This window comes from Talpa europaea, assembly GCF_964194135.1.
Source record: "Talpa europaea genome assembly, chromosome: 10".
In the NCBI taxonomy this organism is placed as follows: Eukaryota; Metazoa; Chordata; class Mammalia; order Eulipotyphla; family Talpidae; genus Talpa; species Talpa europaea.
In genome coordinates, this window is record NC_140077.1 from 94,342,718 (window position 1) to 94,364,601 (window position 21,884).

Genomic DNA, 21,884 nt, shown 5'->3' on the forward strand with positions numbered 1-21,884 from the left:
GGTCCCAGAAAGAAGCTGGAGCAGGACCTGGGAGCCATAGGCAGGGGGTGGCTGACCCCTGTGCTCAGCCTCTAGGGGAGGCCAGGCCATCAGGGTGGGGTCTGTCTGCTACGTGGGACAGACAAGCGAGGAACCCCGGTTCCGGTTACAACTAAATCCAACACAACATCTTCTGCACCCCTCGAATGTCATTTTGCCCTCTCCCTGGGGATTCTCCTGGGGCCCTTTAGTCTTGTGCTGACTTTCTCCTGTCCTCTTCCAGTTTAGAGTAAGACGGGGAGGAAAAGGCTTTTTGAGTATGTCATAAGGTCTGATGCCAATAAACTGAAGAAACAGCTGTGGAAGCTGGCTGGGGTGAGAGCCCCTTCCTCTGGACGGCACAAAGCCCGTTAGGTTCCAGGAGCAGGTTCTTGGGCAGGGGCTCCCGTGGCCACCACAGGGCCGGAGCCAGCGCTAGCGAGCTGCGTCGGGCTGTGTCTGCCAGTGCACGCTGTTACGGCCACCCCAGACTCGCCGGAAGAAACCAGCGCCTCTCCCCCGGCTCCCCGTGTTCAGAATGTGGTATTGGCTCTGGCCCAGCCTTCTCCCCTGTTCCCCGTAATTCTCGCCTCTTTCCATAATCCGTGGTTTCAGTTTGACTTTGTATATAAAGTTGGTTTTTTCTTTTGGCTTTTTGTTTTTTAAATAAACCAAAGTCAAAAACAGACCTTGTGTCCTCCATCGCTCTTCCCGTCCTCTTCTCCCCTCCTGGCCCTCGCCCAGCTTGTGCTGGATGGCGGGGTAGCCCCTCCGGAGGACGGGCACAGCAGGGGGAAGAGACTGAGCTGGACGGGCACAGCAGGGGGAAGACACTGAGCCACCAGGTCCTGCTAGCTCAGCAGGGGGCAGCGTAACCCTGAGCCGACTGAGCTGGCCTGGCGCTCCTCAGCTACAGCACAGTATGTGGAAATTTTATTGAAAACTTTACTTGAAAAAATAAAATTCCAATTATTCAGGTGAACAAACCCAATAATGTTCTTGCTTTGAGGCCTCTGACTAGGGGGTGACATTCTGTGTGGTACAACATTTACATGAGTCGAGAGTCCTAGGGAACCTACGGGACTTGGGTTGGTGGGGCTCGTCCCTGCGCTTCACATAAGGTAAAGAAGCGGGCTAAGCCAGCCTCTTGCGTGAGGAGGCTGCGTTGCAGCTCAAAGGCCCTATAGGGCAGTGTCCTGGGCCTCTCAGATGAGTCCTCGGAAGCGGGGAGACAGCAAAGGTGGGGGGCTCACCAGCACCGGTCATCGGGAGGTAGATGTGATCCCGACCACACAAACCAGGCTCAAGTGCACCGACAAAGCCCTTGCCCTGCAGGCTCGTTCGGGCCCAGGCCGGGGTGTGCTCCCGCAGGCTCTCGGAAGGCCCCTGAGGCTTTCGCCGTGCCTTACCTTTCTGTGGGCTCTTGCTACGGGTGGGGAGGTGGCCTCTTGCTTAGGGCTCTGGCGTCAGGCCGGTTGCTTCCAAAGGGCTGGCGGGCAGAGCTGAGCCACTGCTCCCCAGCCCGCCGGCGGTCACGCTCCTCCCAGAGAAGGCCTTTGGCTGGCTGATGTCTAAGCCTAAGCTTGAAAGGGGCAGAGGCTAGAGGCTGACTTGGATCCCAGGAGCCTTCGCAGGGAGGAGCATGTCAGTCATCGGCCACGATGGAGAGGGCTCTGAGCTCGCTCAGTTTCGCTTCGTTCTCCCGTTCCCGCTGCTCATCCAGGTGGCCAGGCTGGTCAAGCTGCTGGGTCAGGTCCCCGAAGATCTTATGCATTTCTGAGTAGTACACCACCTGGGATGAGGAGGCGAGAGGAGGTCTGTAGGTGCTGGGTCACAGGCTCGCAGCCCCCCCTCAGCACTGCACCCCTGGGCACAGGACAGGCGGACAGGCGGGCAGAGGACCGGCGTCTGGGCTGGTTTCTACTTTCCCGGCCTTCATCCCCTCAGCCTCTCTCTAAATTGCACGAGGTCCCAAGCAAGAGGGAAGCCACAGCCTGAAGGCCTCCAAGAACATCCACTGCCTGAGTGACAACAAAGTCGGGAGGGAGCAGCAGTTCCTCGGTGAGGTACGTGGGGGCTTGGCTCTTCAAGCTCTCCAGGCAGCTGACAGGGAAGTGGGGGTCCTGTGTGGTGGGATGTGGGGCAAGACAGTGGAGCACAAGCCGGGACTGGGGCAGGGGGAGGACCCTTGGAGGGTCCTGGGAGGGAGGCCTATGGAGTCAGGCTGTGACGAGGGAGGGGCTTACAGCTGTCTCAAAGCTGGGAGGGAATCCGAGGCTTCTGTTCTGTGGGTCAGAGGGCATGGCAGGCTCCCAAGGCCCTAAGAGCCTGTCCTAGAAAGGTGAGAAAGGTGACATTTTCCCAGCCTTCTGTTCCTTCTCAATTCATCTCTGAATCTGTCTGAGGGGTGCAGGCTGGCTCATTTCCACAGTTCCCTCTACAAAGGGGCCTACGGGAAAGAGGAGGGCAAACTGAGGAATGGTGACACCACCAGCACCTCTCAGGTCACTGTGGGCTCTGGGCCTGAGCAGATCCAGGGCAGAGGCTTTTCCAGGAAGGAGGACCAGGGCAATTTCTGCCTCAGTCTCTACTTGGTGATCAAATGAAAGTGTTGCATTGATATTCAAACACCCCTGAGTTTAATCATCTCAAACTCCAAGTTGTCTTAGGACAAGAAGAACTCTACTATTCTAGAAACTTGGAGCCAAGTTTCTAGAGATAAGGCAAGGCCAAGCAGGGTACCTGGGCCCTGTGTGGTGGAGCTGTTTCTGAGGAAGTGTCTTTTCCACCCCTTCAGCTAGGATTCCATGGGTGGGGGGGTGCGAAATCAAGGATTCCTCGTACTTTTGTCACCTCACTGGATGGGGCCTGGGCTGGTGCTGGGAGAGGGGGGAGGGCGCTGTGCGCTGAGTCACTAGGAATGCTCACTTCTCCAGTGACTAATGGCAGCAGCAGCCACAAGAGGGGGAGGCTGGTGCTGAGGCGGCAGTAAACAACACTGGCCTCCCCGCTGCCTGGTTACGGGGCATCCCATGCCCCTAGACTGCTCCAACCTGGGCATGCTGAAGCCTGGGGACCCTGAACCTTCCTCCCATGAGCAACAGGTTGGAGGGGGCAGAGAAGCAAGCAGGACTGGGGGTGGGGATGGGAGTTCCGGCAGTGATGGTGGCAGGTTCCCCTAAACTCAGGGTGAAGCTGCTGGAAGGAAGCTCTTACTTCCAGGGCAATACTCTGGGGGCAAATATGGCAATTCCCCACTTGCTTGTGCACATAAATTCTCTGCCTCATTTTCCCTGGTGACCAGGGGCAGGGTCACCAGCAAGTCCCAGTTCCAACATCAATCTTGCTCACGGTCCTGCTACCTGGATTTTGATGCTCTACCGTGGGAACTGGCGGTTTCCCATGGTGGACTGCAATGAACGACGACGTCCACTGGGGGGCGCCAGACCCCCAGGCTAAGGACAGAAGAGCCCCGATGGTCCACAACCGGCCTTGTTACCTGGAGGCTAAGGTGGGAAGGAGCAGGACGCTGAGCACCTATAGTCAGTTGGGGTTCCTGTGGAGGAGACCTGTTGGCTTTGGCACCCCGACCTCTTTTTCACAAATGGGGAGAAGACTCCCTGCTCAACATTTGAATAACGGGGTGGGGGGGGCAAAGACATGGAGAGGGCAGGAATGACACCTGATTACGTGACACCTGACCTCTTGGGTGGCAGGAGACTCAGGATCTTGGCCTGTGCATGACCCTCCAGCTGCCTGGCCCTGGTGCTGTGCTGAGCACCCACATCTACACCCAGCAACCTCGCAGGAGCCCTGGCAGGGGCTTCCCCAGGGTTTAAGGGTCCCTCCAAGAGTTGCTAAAATTTAAGACCACATGTCTCCTGCTGAAAGGTGCGGACTAATTAGTAGGGGCATGAAGGGGGTAAGGTCCCCAAAGGCCACTAGCCCTGGTCTCCTGCGCATGCAGGGCAGACAACCCGCCCGTCAACACGTGGTGCTAAGTACACAACCTGGTTTCTGCCGGCTGCTTGTGGCACCACATGAGGAGAGACAGATTGAGGACGGAACTGCGAGAGCAAGGAGCCTCCCCCACCTGAGTGCAGGGGTCGGCCGAGTGCAATGCAGGGCCCCAAATTCCAGCAAACAGAGTAGGGCCCTCAGGCCCCTGGATTTAGTACTAGGACAAAGGCCCCTTTTCGGGGCGGTGCAGACTGGGTGGGCAGTGAAGCTATCTGCAGAGAATGGCTAAATCATCCTTCCAGATGGTGTAAGTTACGCCCCATGACTATCTCCTAGGGGAAAGGGCAGTGGCCATCATTTGAGTTTATGGGGGCGCCTCACCTGGGCTCGGATCAGAGACTCAAAGCTGGGCTGGAAGTAGTCGAGCCGGCTGTTGTAGAACCTTGGCATCTCATCCAGGAGCTGCTTGTTTTTGGCCTCAAAGTCATCCCGCACAGGCCTTAGTTCTTCTCGGGCCTGGGGAACAAGACCCAGGGTGTGAGATCGCTCACTGGCTTAGCCAGTCCCCCTGCTGCAGCCTTGATGGAAGTGTGTGGGAGGGATCAGGGCATTTGGTGTCTTTGGATGGTTCCCAGGTGGGGGGGTGCAGCATGTCACCCGTGACCACCAGGCCCACTGTCCCCTCAGCCCCCTTCTCCACAGTACCTGGTGGAGTTTGGCCAGCACTGGCCCTGTCTTCTCCTTCTCCTCATACTTCTCCACCTTGGCCTGCAGTCTCCTGTAGTCCTGCAAGACCTGCTCTCGCCGCTTGACTGCCATGTTGAGGCTTGGGAAGACGCTGCTGAACCTGTGGGACACAGCCTGGTGGGATTCTGGCGGCTCTGGGAACTGCAGGCCGGCAGCCTGCCATCCATTCACAAGTGCACACTGAGTGCCCACGACGTGGCAGACCCTGGGCTACAGCTTGGGGACGCTGTTGTGAAGGAGACAGATGGGGCCATGGCCCCTGGAGCTCATGCTTGGGATTAGGTCTGGGGAAGGACTGGGATAAGGGTCACTGCACTGACCTGAGGACATGGCGGGTCAGGAATGCACGATGCCACTGCCCCCTACCTGCTGTGTCACCCAGGACTGTGCCCCCAGAGCGCTAAGCGGTGTGGTGGGGCTGAGGCCTCCTTGGAAGCCATCTGTGCAACATCTTCGTTTTAAAAGATGAAAGAAATGGTCCAGAGAGATGACAGAACCTGTTGAGGGTTCCAGGTAGGTAGTGACAGTCCAGAAGAGCGTCCCTCCCACCACCTCACGCTGCTACCAGCAGGTGAGAGAACGGCCCGACTCCAGCAGAGTTGCATCTGGCTCCCCCACTGAAATGGCCAAACCAGAGACCCAAGGAAACTGACTCACGGACCTCTTTCTGCCCCACTGTCAGGAAAAAGCACCACAAGGAAATGCTCGAGGAGTGGGTCCCCCAGCACGGACCGTAGCTGCTGGTGACGACCTGGTGACCGCATCGTAGATGCACAGGATAACACCGCTCCTCACAGCCCCAGGCAGGGAGGTGGCGTTTTCCTTAATTAATATGATTCACACAGGAGGAGGCCAGGCAGACCTGAAGGCAGGTTCTCTGGAAGTGGCAGAGATGGCCAGTATTCTAGAACAAAGCCTGCGGAGCAGGCCACCTGTGGTCCCAGCCAAGAAGCAGGGAGTGTGCACGCAGGCCCAGGGCACAGCCCGCTCCTCCTGGAGCAGCCCCGAGAGCACGGAAGCCAGGCAGGAGCCTGAGACGGGGGAGGTGCTCTTCATGGGACCCTTGGGCCTGATTCCAGCCTTCCCTGGCACTCAGAGTGCGCAGGGGCGTGTAAGCGCCACCAGCGGGTCATCTTCAGAGTGGTTTCCTCATGTTTGCCTCTCCCAGGAACATGACCATGGATTTGGTTTTTAAAAGCCTCAGCAATTTAGTCCATGTGACAGAGCAATGCATGCTTTTTGCCAGAGAACATAAACTTAACCAAAGCACTAAATGCTCCAAACAAAGCAAGATTCAGGCAGCAGATTTTGACGAAGCAAAGGGCTGATCCTGAGAAAGGCTACTGAAACAAATTCTTCTCACTTAATGGGTGCCCCAGGGGCTCACTGCATACCTGGAAATGCTAAGAAGTGGCGCGATTACACCTGATTACACCGCAACTGGATCATCAGCACACGCCCCTGTGCACACCCATCACCTCCATATTTGATGGAACAATTTGTCAGGCCGGAGACTTGGACATACTGGGTGTGGCGCCGCCTGGGTGCCACACCCACACCGCCACCTCAGGACAAAGGTCCCCGGGGTGGGTCTGCAGAGTGAGGCCACGGCTGGCTCACTGCTCTTGCTTGAACAGTCACTCTGACGGAGTCTTGGTAGCACCACGAGCCACAGGCAGGTTTGTGGCTCGGGGCAGCAGGTACAGTGGGGCCTGAGAAACTGCTACACTGCCATCCTCTCCGCCTCGACTGGGCAGGGCAACTGGCAGCTGCCCTGATTCTTTTTTTTTTTTTTTTAAAGATTTATTTATTTATTTATACAAGCACTGGGTACAGTCAGAAGCGCGGGAGGGTGAGAGAATTCACCAGAGCCAGAGCGGGGAGCAGAGCAGGCAGAAGGACCGAAGTCCACTGCTGAGGGGAGCAGCGGGCGGCAGGAGAGGTCTGCGCGCCATGTGGGACCCTCCTCCGGTGGCTGGGGAGCAGCCGGGGATCGAACCGGCGCTGCAGAGGCTGCGGGCAGCTTTGCAACCCAGCGCTCAACCGCTGCGCCATGCCCTGATTCTTAATTACAACTAGAAGCAACCTGCTGCTAGGTCACCCCGGTCTCTCGGCCTCTGCTGCCCACCTGCCTGGGAGGTGCTGATGGTGCAGCAGTGATGCAATGGGAAGGACCAGCAGAACGAGGCTGCAGGGGGAGCATTTTCTTGCTCTTGCCACCTTTCCCTCATTCCGAGCTCATCTCTTCAGAAAAGAGGGCCCTGAATGAATGAAGCAGTGCATGTGAGGTGCGCCCCATGGTGGCAGGATGGGGCTATCACCCCACTGGTCAGTCAGGCAGCTCTTGACACCCTGTGGCCCCAGCGGCACCGTACCTTGGCTGGTCCTCAGAAACCCCTCTCCTCGGTCACCAACCAGGTCAGAGTCAGATATGCCAGGAACGCTGACTAAATGCAGGGCTGGGGCCAGGCTGCAGGGAACAGAAACCCAACCCCAGGGCCAAGTCCCGCGTTGCCAGTGAGGCAGAGTGAGGAAGGGATCCTGGGTGCAGATCTCTACCAGTGCCAGGCAACCTCAGGAGCACAAGGGTGGAGCAACTGTCTAGAGGATGCTCCCTTCAGCCTCATGGAAACAAGACCACCCATCTTCTGTGGGGGGAGCTGGGCCCAGCTGCTGTCAAGAGCCTCTAGAAAACCCATTTCTTCCCATGGCAACCTCTGCCTCTCACGGCAGCACCCCTCAGTTAAGCCAAGAGGCACAAGGTTCAGCTGGCCGAGTTTGCTGTAGATGGCACAAAATCAATTCCCACCCAGTGGCTTGGGGCCCTGGGCTGAGGGCTCTGCGAGGAAGGGGCAGGTGTCATGCCCTCCTCACATCACAGCGGGGAAACCAAGGCCAGGCAGGGAAGATCACACGGTGTATTCCAAGATGGCTGAGGAGGATCAGGACTCTAGTCCCTGGCTCTGGGTTCCTGCCCCAAGGCCCCACCTCCCCATTTTCTACTTAGAGCAACAGAATGGACTTGCCAGCTCCATGTGGCAGGCGGTGGTGTAAACACCGTGGTGCTGAGGGAGGAGGGGAGGGCCCTCATTTGGCAGCAAGACACCCCCTCCCCATGGGGAGTGCTTTTCTCCACCTTCAGGTCAAGTGAAGACAAGCACAGGCTGATCCTCAGAGCTCCGCCCCTCCCAGATCTGCCCCTGGAACCCTACATGTGATGGGGGGGGGGGGTGGCGCTCTCCCTGAGGAATGGTGTCTACACTTCTACTGGGTGGCCACAAGGGGACAAGGCTGCCAAGCCCGTGCCTCTCAGTTCAGTTCCCTGCTTAGTGGTGGCAACTAATTAGTGAGTGGAACAGAGACACAGTGCCAGGGCGAAGGCCCCTGACACACTCTGCCCTCCACACATAACTCAACTTGCCCACCTCAGCCCACCCGCCCTAAGCACCAACTGCCATCCTAGGAGTTCGTTTCAGCTCGCCCCTTCCACACACGGGGAGAGACTCAGTAACGAGGACCTGGCCAAGGTCACAGCCAGGTGGGGCAGGCTAGGGTGCCCCTTCCAGCACTTTCCCCACTTTATGGCATTGTACCTATCCCCAATTTATGGCACTGGCAGTTTCTACACTTGAGAATGCGCTCGTGGCCTCTGTGCCGGACTGTCCGTTCCCAAAGTCTGCATTGCCTTTCCTAAAGGGAGAACAGGGCGAGGCCTCTACCAGGCACCTGATGAAACTGCTTCTTGCCAGTCCCAAGGTTCAACAGCAAACTGCCTCCCCTGGGTAAGCGTGGGGTGAAGAGGCAGCAAGAGGGAGGCGGGAGAGCGAAGCCGGCTGGGAGGTGGGCTGGGAGCAGCCGGCCCTGGTGGGGAATGCCTGCCATTCCTCAATCTGTGCCCACACAGCCGGGATCTTCCACCCACCAGGAAAGGGAAATTGAAAGCATCCCCATCCGACCATGTGAACATGGCCCAGAGATGGGGGGATTAGAGGCCGAGCCCCCTGGGGAAGGCTGGGGGCGGCAGGGTGGCCATGTGGAGATGTTCTTCATCAGAGGACAGGAAAGCTGCAGTTTCCTGTTTCCGGTGCTGGGGTCCCTGGGAGCTTCTCTCCTGGCAAGAGGAGGCAACAGGCAGTGCCGGTTTCATGTGGTGGGAGATCGCATGTCGGCCGAGGGATGCAGCACAGCCAGGCTGGGTAGCCAGGCGGCCAGGGGGCTCATGCAGAGGTCAGGAGATCTGTTGCGGAGATGGTGCCACCCCCTCTGCCACTCACCCACCTTCCTGGCAGGTGGTGGGCTGCTCGGGTGGTGGGAAGCAGCCGGGATTTCTCTCCATTTGGCTCTACAAGCCAGGCATCAGATTTCAAGGCCGCCTCGTTGGTTGTGAAATTGAGAAGGGAGTCAGTCCCCCAGTTCTCTGAGATGGTGTCCCCTGCCGAGCTCTGCCAGCCGTGGGTGTCCATGGCAGCCTCCATGGCAGTCCCTGGGACCCCTTAAGTAGAGTCAGCTCGGCTCGTGGCCCTTTCCACCCAGCTCGGACCCCCCTACAAGCAATGGAGTGTTTTCTGACACCACCCTTCTGGGCCACCAAACTCAATGCCAGCTCTCATATGACCTGAAGGTTGAGCAGGGCCGAGGAGGCAGAGGCCCAGGGAGGGACTGGGGTCTTCCACACCGACTGCCTGGCCATGGCTGTGTCTCCAGACAGGCCGGCTTAGAAAGAGCTTCTCTAACCCCGCCCCTGGGACCCAAGCAGGGAGCAAGAGCTCACCAACCCCAGCACCAGGGGCTGCAGGATCAAAACCTGCTCCCTTCATCTCCCTCCGGGCCCCGATCCAGGCTTAAAGGTAATTAAGCAGAGCCTCATTACCCTGGCCTGGTGAGGCAACTGCCAGGGACCACCACAGAAGAGGTAATAAAGTGCAGCTGCGGGCTGGAGCAGGAGTCTTTCTAGGTCACAGCCTGTTTGGGAGAGGCTGGGGAAGAAGATGAAGTGATTCGGAAGCTTCAAGGCAACGCTGCTGTCTGTCCCGAGGGCCCACCCCCTTCGGGGACGCAGGGAATAGGCCTGTCTGATCACTGACCAGCGCCTGCCTGACAGAAGATGAGTCTCACAGAAGAATTTTTGACCCTGATAGGCCACGAGTTAGGGGACCTTCCCAGGCGGGACACCGCTGCTGCACCCTCCCCATGTGTGGCCTCCCCCACATTTCAAAAGCTGAGTGCTGCAGGCAGCTGCTCTCCCAATCCGGATGAGAGATGAAAGGCCTAGCTCATCTCCGCTGAGGGCTGGCCAAGATCTCTGCTAGCTCAATTCAGCGAGCTCTGGTCCCACTGCCTTTCAATCAGGAACAAAGGCAGAGTGGCAAAGGTAGCAGGGAGCAGGGCCAGTGCACGGAGGGATCACAGGCCCTGTGGGCATGGCGTGTGCCTGGGCAGCTAGGGTCCTCTGGAGGGACCAGGAGTCAACCCTGGGGCCACAGATGGTGTGGCTGGACTGCCCACTGAGCTTCCTCTCAGCCCCCTGGGCTCTGGGGACAGGCTGCCAGAAATGATATTCAGGCCCCAACCTCTCTTCCCAGTAAGTGCCCTGAGGCCTGTACTCCCGAGCTGACCTTTACTCACTTTTTCAAAGGTTCAATCACAGTCTTTTGGATCTGGTTCACCTGTCAAAAGAAAAAACCAATGGCATCAAAAATGGGAGGAATTCAAACTCTCCCCAAAGGGGGAGGTTCCAACTTCCTAAGGAGAAAAAGGAGACCCTGAGAGCCACAGGCAGGGGGAGAGAGGAGCAGGGCAGGGGCGTGGGGTACCTCTGACTGCAGCTGGAGTGAGGCAGAGATGACGAGCAGCCAGTGTCTGCCAAGACTGACAGCGGCCACGCTCAATGAGGAGGGCTGGGTGGGCATCTCTGGAAGGACATCTCTGGAAGGACAGCGGGGCTGACCTGAGGCCCTCTCATGGGCTCATGTGCATGATGTAAGCTCACAGGAGCCGTGGAAAGCAACCGGTGCCAAAGCCGGTTGGCCAAGGAGGAGTTCCACACAGGCTTGGGACATAGGCCTCAGAAGGCTGAGGGCACCAAAATGGAGACTGAGCCTGGTAAGGACTCAGGTAGGTGCCTCACCCAGACAGAAGTCATGAGAAGGGGGAAACCAAGATCGCAGTCACCTTTTCCTGGTTGAAGGCGTCCATCCGCTTCATGGCTGTGTCCAGAGCTGTCACCATGTTCAGAAAGTCCTGGTCTTGCTCGCAGAGGGGGTTGGAGAGTAAATCCAAGGAGATCTTCACAGCAGATTTGGACATGGCTGTAAGAAGTCAAAGCTGAGGGAATGTCCTGACCTCCAGATCTTGTCCTCAGGACTCCCTGTTCTCCCCTGGTTGGGGGCCTGTACCCAGATGACCCCCACGTGATCACAGACATTAGTCTGTGCAGTACTCCCCACTGCGGCTGCTCTGGGCCATTCTTTTCAGTAGCTTTACCTGTTGGGACGATTTAATTTTCCAAACTCTGGGTTCTGACAGAATTATGTGGGTGGGAAGGTGTAAGAAATGCAGATTTCTAGCTCCAAAGATTCTAATTCAGTAAATCTGGTACCCAGGAATATGCATTAAAAGGAAAAAGCTCCAGATGGTTTTGCTGTGCAGTTGGGTCGGAAACTGCTAGAGCTGAGATTTTAGACTCTGGGGCCAAGTCTGGCCTTATTGGTTTCTGTTGCCACTACTCAACTCCGCTATATCAATGCTAGAGAGTGGGTGTGGATGTTCCAATAAAATTTTATTGATATAGTTGCTAAGGTAAGAAATTGTATTCCTGAAACCTACATAGTAGTGTACACTAACACTACCTCAACAAAAAGGAAAAAAAGTTTCTTAGTCTAGTAAAAGGAAAAAAAACCAACACCAGAACAACCTTGACTGACAAGCCAAGGCCAGATCTGGCATGGTGAGGTGAGCTTGGCAATCCTGATTTCAAGGATCTACAGTGGTAAAAAGACATTCAAAACTTGTTTTCCCTGAGACTGGTGCAGACATGATCTAGCAAGCATGGCCCTTCTCTCTCTGTCCCTCTAGAATTTTGTTTGCAAATAATAGAGACCTGAAAATGTATACAAGACCAAGAACTCCAAAGCTGTGAACAGGTTTGCATCCTGCCTCTGCCAGGGTTCCATGCATCCATTTCTCTCTTGGAGTTAAACAACCCAGGAGACCTTTGGGGTAGATGTATTTTGGTTCCATTCTACAGAGGAGACAAATGAGGTTCAGAAGTGTGGAACTCTGCCCAGGTCAGACAGCTGCAAGTGTCGGGCTCAGACTAGATGTTGGGCCCTGCTCTCCTGGTGGTCTGGCTTGGAGAGAGCAGTGGGCAGGCCCCACGGGGTCCTATGGGGCGACTGCCGCCCTCTGTAGTCTCCTTTGTATGTTTCCATCCCTGCTCCGCAGATGGGGGCCGGAAGTGAAAGGGCCACTCAGAGGCAGGATGCAAACCTGCTGGCAGCTTTGGCTGGCTTGGTCCCATACAAGTTTTCAGGTCTCCATTATTTGCAAAGTTCTAGCAGAGCAGGAAGAGATGCTGGAGAAGGGCCAGGCTCGCTCTGTAGCTTCCACACCCACTTCAGAATCCCAGGGGAAACAAGTTTTTGAACGTCTTTCTTACAACGTTATGTGATGGAATCTAAGATGCTACCAACTGCTAGGCCACTGTTACTGTGTAAACAAGTACGAAAGGGGAAAAGGCTGCAATTAAACCAGGACACACTACCGAGCAGCAAGGTACCTTGATTTCAGGAGCTAAACATGAAAAACTACCTTAGAATCTGTGAAATAAGGCCCAGCTCCCAGTTAATTACAGACATGGCCTTGCCTTCCACAGTGAGGAGCGAGGAGCCAGCTGCTCCAACCCTGCGCGAGGCGGGGCCTCTCCCACTCCGTTTTGAGTGGGAGAGACAGAAACCCGGGGGCCCCTCCACACCCAGGCTGGTTGGCAAGCCAGCAAAGAAGCCCGCAGGGGCTGATGGGCCGCCTAGAGGGCCGTCCTGCAGTTTCTCTAGGGCAAATTATGGGACTAAGCTGGAAATAAGAACTTCCTACAAAAATGGAGGCAATGGAGAAAAAAATCTTCTTCAAGATCTGTGAAGTGACGTTGGAGGCTCAAGAACAAACATCATGTGCAACTTGACTGGACTAGGAAATGCTCACAGACAGCTACATGAAAATTAGAATGTGGACAAAGCTGGAAACATTTTTGAGAAATTTCTTCTGTTCCTTTTTTTCAATATTTGAAGGAAAAAACCTGAAAAGTCAGGGGCTAGAAGAAGGTGGATACTTCCACCCCAGTTTGCCTTTTCTGTCTAAAGCCTTCACATCTCACATCTCATGCCTGGTCTTTCTTTGTTAGAACCACATGAAGTCAGCTCACAGGATGCACTCCTCAAGCGATTAACCCTGGGGCACTGTGGGCCTTGAACCTCCAAGCAGCCATCACCACCCCAGGTGAGCCCAGCACGGCACTGTGGCCCCGACTCTTCTGGACCAGCTCAGGAGTGAGCCGTTCAGTGCCCACCTGCCCTTTTTCCGATCCCTAGAGGCCGCAGGAGGCAGCCCTCCGCAGTCTGCAGACAACTGGGGTGGGTTGCTGCCAGTCCGAGGACCAGGGCATGGTGACCCGCGAGGTGGAGAGTAATCCAGCACCAGGGCCATCTGCTCGGCACTCCTAAGTGCACTTACTGCAACCGGCCCTGATGTGGCAGGGGAGGCGAGTGGTGGGGGTGCACCTACCCAGGTCGGCGTCGGCGCTCTTCTTCATGTCCTTCTGCAGCTTTTTGGTTTGCTCTTCCAAACTGCAAGGAAGGGTGCAGACCTTGGTACCTGGCATCGCCAAGCTGCTTTTGGGCCCTGATCTTCCCATGTCCCTAAGTTAAGCCCAACCTGGTGCTCTAGGACAAGGGAAACTTTGCCCACTGACTGAAGGGCCACCTTGGGTGCTGCAGGAGGCCAAGCACCCAAAAGCTATGAGTTAAGGACTAGTCTATAGTCGCCCATCGGGGGAGAGTTCCTGGCAGGTGGTGCCCTGAGCTCTCCTGGGCTCCCCTCCCAGGCTGCTGGTGGACAGACAGCCGCCAATGAGGGGTGGCGAGCACACCAGGTGGATTGGAGGCCCAGTGGCTCCTGCCTGCTTGACCTGCCCCCTGCCACATGCTTCGGGGGTTTGACACTCACTGCTGGAGTTTTCCATACTCTCTTTCAAAGTCTCTCTCCACCTGTAATGAAAAAGATAACTCAATCATTGGAGAAATGACACCACTTCGGAAAAAATCTGCCATTCTTCTGTAACTCTCTCCACGCCCTCCCCCGACCGTGGAAAACACTGTCGAGTTCATACAAGCAGCAGCGGGTCGTTACTGACACACATCCCTGTTCCCCAAAGTAATGAAGCATCTGATTTAGGGTGCAAGACTCCTAGATGGGCCAGTCTGGGAAGTCCCAGTGCTTTTCCCTAATCACAAGAAGCGAGGTGCTGAACTGGGCCCCTTCTCCTCCCCTCCCCTGTGTGGCAGGTTAGGCAGGTGCTCAGAGAGTGACTGAAGCCCACCCAGGGAGGTGGCAGGGTGCAAGGGAAAGTGGATTCGGAGTGTGGTACCAGCTCTGCCACCCAGCAGCTCCACGGCCAGACCAGTCACCTCTCCCTCATGGCCCTGGGTTCTGTACAGGTCCCACTGGCCTGCTGGGTCAAGGTGGGTCCAGAAAGATCACTTATTTGTGCTCTGTGCTCTGGGATGTACCATACCCAAGTACTATTACTACTGACTCCGGCAAGGCTCTCTAAATTCCTGCTTGGTCACCAGGTTGCCCAGCGGCAGCGATATTTAAGTGGAGTGGGTGTGTGAGTCCTGCACCCAATCCTACCACCAACATGCCCGGTGAAGTGAAGGAAGTCACTTGCTCTTCAAGTGCCTGAGTTTGCTCATCTGTACAATGGGCCTCAGCAATGGTCTCTCAGGGAAGTGGCCTGTAAAGCAGCGGTATCTGAAAGGCTCCAGGCCTCTTTTTGCAATTCAGGATCCCTGGTCAGAGCAGTACATGTTCTGTGACAGGGGACCTCTGAGAAGGGAACCCGTACCACTCTGGGAACCCTCACTGTGTGCTTCTGAGAACCCACAACTTAGTAGGTGAAGTCACAGCCCTCACTGTACTGAGGTCACCAGATAGCAGCGCAGTCACCTGCCTGCGTCACACAACTAGTGGGCGGAAGAACTGGTATTTGAATGCAGGTGGCCTGGCTCCAAGGCCTGTGCAATGGTCATTCTGCCAAAGAGGGAAAAAAGGAATTTGCTCATGAATTAACACCACGACCTAAGAAAGCTGCCCTCTTGGCTGCGACCCTGAGACAACTGCCAGCAAGAGCCCCAAACTCTGAGTCTCACTCTTGTTACTGGTTGAAGGTCAAGAAGTGTGCACCTGCAGAAATTATTGAAGTCCCACTGTTCACCACCACACCCTTCTAGCAACAGTGACCCCACGGAGGACTATTCTGAAACCCCACAGACCCCTTTTTCCATATTTGGACTTAGGTATATTCAGCATAGTCAGAAATTGGCAGAACCCAGGCCAATTATGTCACACATGAGGTGAACATGATCTACCCCTTGGTCCCCATATGATTTAGGTCTAGACACAGGCTAGTTAGTGGTAAAGCAAGGCTAGAATCTGGACTCCTAGGTTAGCGCCCCCCCCCCCACCATTTTAAAAGCTATATCAATTCCTTAAAAAAAAACTATATTCATTCATCCTACAAGTATTTATCAAGCACTTATTAAGTGCAGCACATTCTGCCAGATCCCAGGGGCACAGAGGAGAATGGAACAGCTGACGTGGCCCTCCTGGTGTGGGTGATGACACCACTGCAAACTGGAAAGCCCTGTGCAGCGCAGCCAAGGGTACAGGGAGAGAAGATATGGGGCATCTTCTGAGCTGTGGTCTTCAGGGCTGTACCTCCCTGCATGGAGAGGTCTTGCCTTCTTCACTTGAACTGTAAAATCTAGAGGTAGGAACACATGGACTTTACTTTCTGATCCTCTTTTCAACAGGTCTGCTCTTTCTCCATCCAGGAATCCAGTCTTTTCCTCATCTTTTCCTTATGATCCCTCAAAAGGTGTTCTTCAGTAAAAATTCAAAATTCACGCCCACTAAAGTGTGAATGTAAAGTGATGAAAGTTTAAAGCATTAGCTGTCCCAGAGGATTTGCAGTTGCACAGGAATCAAAGTCTTAGTTAAAGGACTGCAAAGCTTCTGTTGCCACCGAAGGTGGGAGCTTGGTTTTGGAGCCAAAGGGCTTTGCCCAGGCCCTTTAAAGTCTGCACTGCGGTGTTAATCTAGTCCATTCTCCAACAGTGCCAGGGAGGAAGGTGGTGTGGAGAGATGAGCACAGACAGATGACATAGAAGCTCTGACACTTGCTGTGGAGCCTTAAAAATATTACCTAACATTTCTGAGCCTCAGTTTCTTTCCTAGTGAACAGGCTGGATTACACTTTGTCTTCCCCATGTAAATTGCAGGCGGCTGACAAGGAAGCAGAGATAACAGCATCAGCCTCCTTGTCTTGTCTGGAGGACTACTGAGGGGGCTGTGCAGTGTGTGGTGTGAGGTGCCTGACCCAGGCAGAATTTCCTGGTTCCTCTGACACCCTGGGATGCGGATTGGTCTGTAAACCTCTCAAAGGCAAGCAGCCACGGGCGGCTGACGGCTAGGAGAATCCTGATTCTGGCTAAGCTTGCAGACCTGTGCTGGGGCTGCACTGGCCTCCCTGCATTGGACACATATCTTTTTGACTTCGTATGAAGTGACAGCTAAGCAGAGTCTTTACATATTATTTACTTCCAAAAAGGCAAAATTAAAATGAAGGAAGCCTTGGATGGAATCCAGCTTTCCTGAAGATCAAGTACACAGAGAGAAGGCACTCTGGGAGGGGAGGTGTGAGGGCCCTCCGAACCACTGGAACCACAGCCCTGCCTGGCCGTCGGCACCTCTTGTGCAACCCCAAGTGTGCGGCTGTGTGTGGGATGTCAGCGAACACCTGGGCTCCCTGGCTAGGGACTGCTTGGACTTGCACAGGGAGGACTGCGGGCTTCCCACTGAGTTGGATCACTCAGCTTGATGAGACACCCAGGGTCCCGCACTGGAAGCTTTACACCACCCAAGGCCATCCGACAGCCTAAGAGAACTTTGTGAATGTTTCAGCTCCTGCTTCTGGCAGCCAGGTATGGGCTGCTTCTACAGCTCACTGGTTCTGAGCTTTCTCCTCCACTGGGGAAGATGGAAGGGGGTCACCGCCAGGATTCTAGCCCCTCAAATAACAGCTAAGGGAATAGAGAGACACAGGAGTCTCATTCCCAGGCATATCCATTCTGAGGGCACGAGCCAAAAAGAGAAGATCTGAACATCTTTGAATGCTTGATACCTTTGCCAAAAAGGCAATTGGACCCCAGTCAACAATACAAGTGTAAACACATGTGCACGGCCATCAGAGGGGCAGGGCAGGCCGGTCAGGCTGGTGAGGTCAGCGCAGGGAGACCCAAGCACTTGGTGGGGCTGGGGGAGCGGGTGGGGATGAGCAGGTTAGGATGGGGAGGTAGAAAGTTTTTGTTCTCCTGTTTCAGTTCCAATGGTCAGCCCCTGCAGAGGACATGCCAATCCAGCCAAAGCCTTGACAATAATGGAATCTGCATTAATAACCTGGGCACAGAAGAGTGAGGGCAAAGACACAATGCTTTCTTTGTGTCTGACAGATGGGTGCCTTGAGCCAAAACCTCCTGAAACTCCCTGAAGATAACATGAGCATTTCTTCCCATGACAGGGGAGCCATGACTTCCAGTAACCCAGGCAGACACATCTGCTCCTCTCCCTGAAGGTGCCCAGGCAAGAAGAGCAGAGTGCGTCACCCTTGTTCTGGGGCAGCTGCTGGAGATGCTGAGACAACCACACGGCCCCGGCCTGTTCTAGGGGCCGGAGGAGGCTTGCAGCGGGGAAGACGAGGCTCCAAAGTGGCAGGCTCTTGCTGCACACACTTCAGAGCCTATGGGGAGTTGAGAAAGCAAGTAATTCTATTCCAAGCTGTAACTTGGCTTTGATTCCTTATGAGAGATCAAAGGCCTCGCTTGCTATTTCATCGTGCTGGGGAATCCAGCTGCTTGGGACAGGCTGAGTTCTTGGTAGTTTATAAAGAGTCTAATCAACTCTCTTCCTGCAGTGTAGTTAATGTTTACTAAGGCCCTCTATCTGCCAGGCGCTGTGCAAAGTGCTTCACAAGACATGAGTGACATAAGTACTAGTATCATCCTCATTTTACAAAAGAGAAACTAAGGCTCAAAGAGGGGAAACTAAGTGATTCAGGCCATAGAGAGCACACAGCTAGCCAGGATGGGAATACAGGTAGGGGGCTCCCCAAATCCGGCTTCTTAGCCACCACCTGCTGCCCGGCCCATCAGAGGTTGCTAAGGACACAAGTCAGAGGACAATTCCATCTCAAACAAGATAGAGCATGGAAGGGAGAGAGGTTTGGGGCCCCAGAGGATCATCTACAGGCACTGAAGGTTTTCTCAGCTTGTGCATCTGCCCATCCCCTGGGGAGTCCTCAGATGAGCCACTCCCCAGATGAGAAGACTCAGAGATCTTCCCATCAACAAGTGCTGGCAACACAGCTGGAAACTGCATTCTAGACTAGACTTTTCTGCAGAGAACACCATTTTGATAACGAATGGGGGTTAGGAGGGTTTCATTTTGTTTTTGTTTGTTTGTTTGTTAGTGAATATTGCCCTAGAGAGGACCCTCTCATCTGCCCTAGATTAAACTCTAGAGACTCAAAGCCACACCCCTGTTTCTTGCACCCACTAGAGTTCACATATGCATGCCCAGATTTTCTGCAGATTCATGCAGATGCTCAGCGTCTGCACCCTGAGTCTGTCCAGGGCCTGCCTTGATTGAAATTGGGAGGGCTCCTCTAGCTGGGCCCATTTCCTCCAAGGAACTTGCCTTGGGATTGCCAAAGATAGAACCAGATGAGTGGAGATGCTGAGACAACTTCCCGCCAAAATGAAGCAGTTTCATCTGAGGTTCTGAGACCTGAGGAGGGCTGAAGCTATGACACTAAGGAGAACTGTCAGGGCTGGGATGACAAGGGCCTCCACAAGGCTGACAAAGCTGCACCTCTGGAGCCCTCACAATGAGCAAGGGCCGCAGAGACTATGGTCTCCTATGTTAAGACAACAGCCTCATTTGGATTGCAAGGGAAGGGTTCGAAGAGGACATTCTTTACCAGAGTCTGCAAACCTTGGGACATCTTTGCAGCCAGTGTGAGGTGGCATGAAGCACTGGAAAGAGAACTGAGCAGAAGATCAGACTTGTGCTCTAATCCCAGATCTGTCGGTGTGAGATTTTTATAGCCTGAGAAAGACCTACAACTCCAGGGGCCTTGGTTTCCTCATCAGGAGGTTGGACTACATGATGTCTAAGAGCTTCCACCTCTAATTTTCTAAGAATCTATGACTCTCTTCCTCTCCATTCTGGACATAAGAGAGAAATTAAAGGCTGCAGGTTCACAGGTGGGTTGGGGTGGGATTCCATCATCCCCCCCATTTCTCTCTGGGTGGAAAGCAACCTGGATGTCTGGAGACGATTTCCGGCCCTTTCCGCAGCTGAGGGTACTAGAGATAAAGGCCTGGGACATGTCCTTGGCAGGAATCCCTGTTTCAGAAGCCCTCGCTGGAAAGTGCAGGCCCCAGAAATAGGCAGCGTATTCCTCCTCGCCTTTGCAGTCTGCCTCTTCTACCTGCCCAAGGAGAGGGGAGTCGAGGCTGACTGAGGGAAAAGCTCCAGGACAGGAGGCTCCTGCAAGCCCTTATCTGTGAGAGGCTCTAGGACTACATGACGGAAAAGAGGGCCCAGGGGCTGCCTTCTGAGCCCCAGATGTGCTGAGTCAAAGCTCTGCTTCTATGCTTTGAAGCCCATGTGAGACAGAACTGAGTGTCAGAAGGAAAGAATCAGTTACTCACTGTTTTGGAGACAATCTGTTTCTTGGGCTGCGCAATCTTGAAAGGAATCCTAAATGAGGAAGAGGCAAAGAGGGATGTTAGGAGAAATGGGGAAGGATGTGGCTGAGAAGAACTGATGAGGTACAGGCCTTCCCCCCCAGGAGGGGCAGGAAGAGTGGCGCTGGCTTGCTCGCTGGAGCTCAGACTACGTGCCCTACCCTGTGGGTCCAGGACCACAGCAGCCAGGCTGGGTTCCAGGAGCACAACCCTCCCATAGACAGTGTCAAGCAAGGCCCTGGGCAACACCTTCTGCCCAAGCGGCACTCCTTGGGCAGTCTGTTGTCGAAGTGCATCGCCAGGGTGAGGGCAGGAGGGAAGCTACTGCAAGACGGCGGGAGTAACAGTCACTATAAACCTTGTGTCCTGAGTAGCTCAGAAGGCAGAAATGCCCGGCTCACAGGAGAGCTAGCATTCTCAAGAACCTGCCTGAAGAGCACCATAAAAACCATGAGTTGTCTGTAATAAGGGCTTCACTACTTCTCCACAGAGGAACAAATTGTAGATCTTGGGTGACTGTGGAGAAACAAATTGTAGGGGCATTAAGGATCAGCCAGGCTGGGTTATTTCCCGGGAGAATAGCAAAATCTAAACATGGCAAACTGGGAGAAGAATCTGAAATCCTGCCCAAGTCTGCCTTGAACTTGCTAGGAGGCTTGGCACCGCAGTTTCCCACTTAGAAGTGGAAACCCGCTTGGCATGATGGCAGGATCATGGCAAGGAGTCAACCTGGGCACTAACTGCCTCCGCGCTGATGAGCAGGCCATCCTTAACTTCCTACAGTGAAATATGGGGTTAAACTTCAGAAGCTTCCTCAAGGCAGTGGAAATACCATGGTTCTAGAGCTCTGAGAGGAAAATTATGGCTGGGTCAAAAAGCAAACCATGCACCCCAACAGCAGTAAAAGGCGGGCTTCCCCCCACCGGGTAGGAGTGACCTCAGCACCCCGGGGTCAGGGTAGGGAAGTGGGAGCAAGAGGAGGGCCCTGAGGGCACAGATCAGAGCAGCCACTCCTCCCATTTTTCTTTTAGCACCCCTGAACCTTCCAGCCCACCAGGTCCAAATCCCATCCCTTCTCCCAGAGCCTGGTTTCTCTGGGTCCAAAGTGACCCACACTCTTGCTAAACCCAATGGTATAATTAACCACCAATAATAACCCCAGACAACGATCCGGTCGAGAGGATGGGCCAGCCTGAGTCACAGCGGTTTAAATTTAATTTCTGGAGGACATCCTGTTTATTGTTAACCCAGCCCCGTAATTTGGGCGCATTAACCCTTTCGGGGTTAGCTGATTCACGTGGCTTCTGTAAACAAATAATCTCTGGCTATATAATTACCAGGGGAAAGGTAAGCAACAGAACTGAAAAGGAAAGACAAAAATGAAGCTTCCAGTGCCCTTTGCAGACCTAGAGGGGAAAGTCTCGAGGGGAGAGGCGCTCCTCGCCCCCCCCCCCCCCCGCCCAGCCCTTGGGCCCCCAGTTACTTTTCCAAAAATCAGGGATTGCATCTGACTAACACGATGGTTTTGGACAGTGAACAGTTGCCCTCGAGGGCCATTCTGGTGACCGTGCAAACGAGGCCCTGGAGGCACTGGGAAAGGATGGAGCGTGCTCTGCAGGGAGGCTGCTGCGGCACACAAAGCTCTCAAGCAGCAAGCAGAAAACCTGGCTTCTGCTTTGGAGCAGTTTGAACAAATTATAACCTCTTTCGAGCTCCATTTCTTAGATGATAAAACAAATGAGTTGGGATAGATGGTTCTTCAGCTTATCTAAGACTTGAAATTTAAACTGAATCTCTGTTCCAAGTATGTGGCGAGAATTCTCAGAGTGGACTTCAAAACAAGTCTAACTTGGAGTCTAGTGCTGACTAGAAATTAGGAATGGAGATTCCATATTTGTGGTGCCACAGCCGCTCTTAAAATCTTAATTTAGAAGCACAGTATTTTTAGAACAGCAAGTTACCATAGAAATTTTTCCAGTTCAACCCTCTCATTTTGTAGATGAGGAAGCAGATCTGGAATTCAGTGACTAGTCCAGGGTCATTCTGCTGGTTCACGACAGAACCAGGAATGAACAG

The 21,884-nt window shown here is 54.4% G+C and overlaps 1 protein-coding gene across 1 annotated transcript; it reads right to left on the minus strand.

Moving 5' to 3' along the window:
• Window positions 1-1,663: 1,663 nt before the first annotated feature.
• On the minus strand, window positions 1,664-19,814 carry BIN3 (bridging integrator 3; the record flags this gene model as incomplete). The annotated part of the gene is made up of 8 exons (XM_084245055.1): window positions 19,773-19,814; window positions 13,945-13,985; window positions 13,504-13,565; window positions 10,897-11,033; window positions 10,351-10,391; window positions 4,684-4,825; window positions 4,360-4,494; window positions 1,664-1,810 (listed from the first exon to the last, which is right to left on the minus strand). Exons 3-8 carry the CDS (start codon window positions 13,529-13,531, stop codon window positions 1,664-1,666), a joined length of 630 nt encoding a protein of 209 aa, XP_084101181.1. The 5' UTR covers window positions 13,532-13,565; window positions 13,945-13,985; window positions 19,773-19,814.
• Window positions 19,815-21,884: the final 2,070 nt, after the last annotated feature.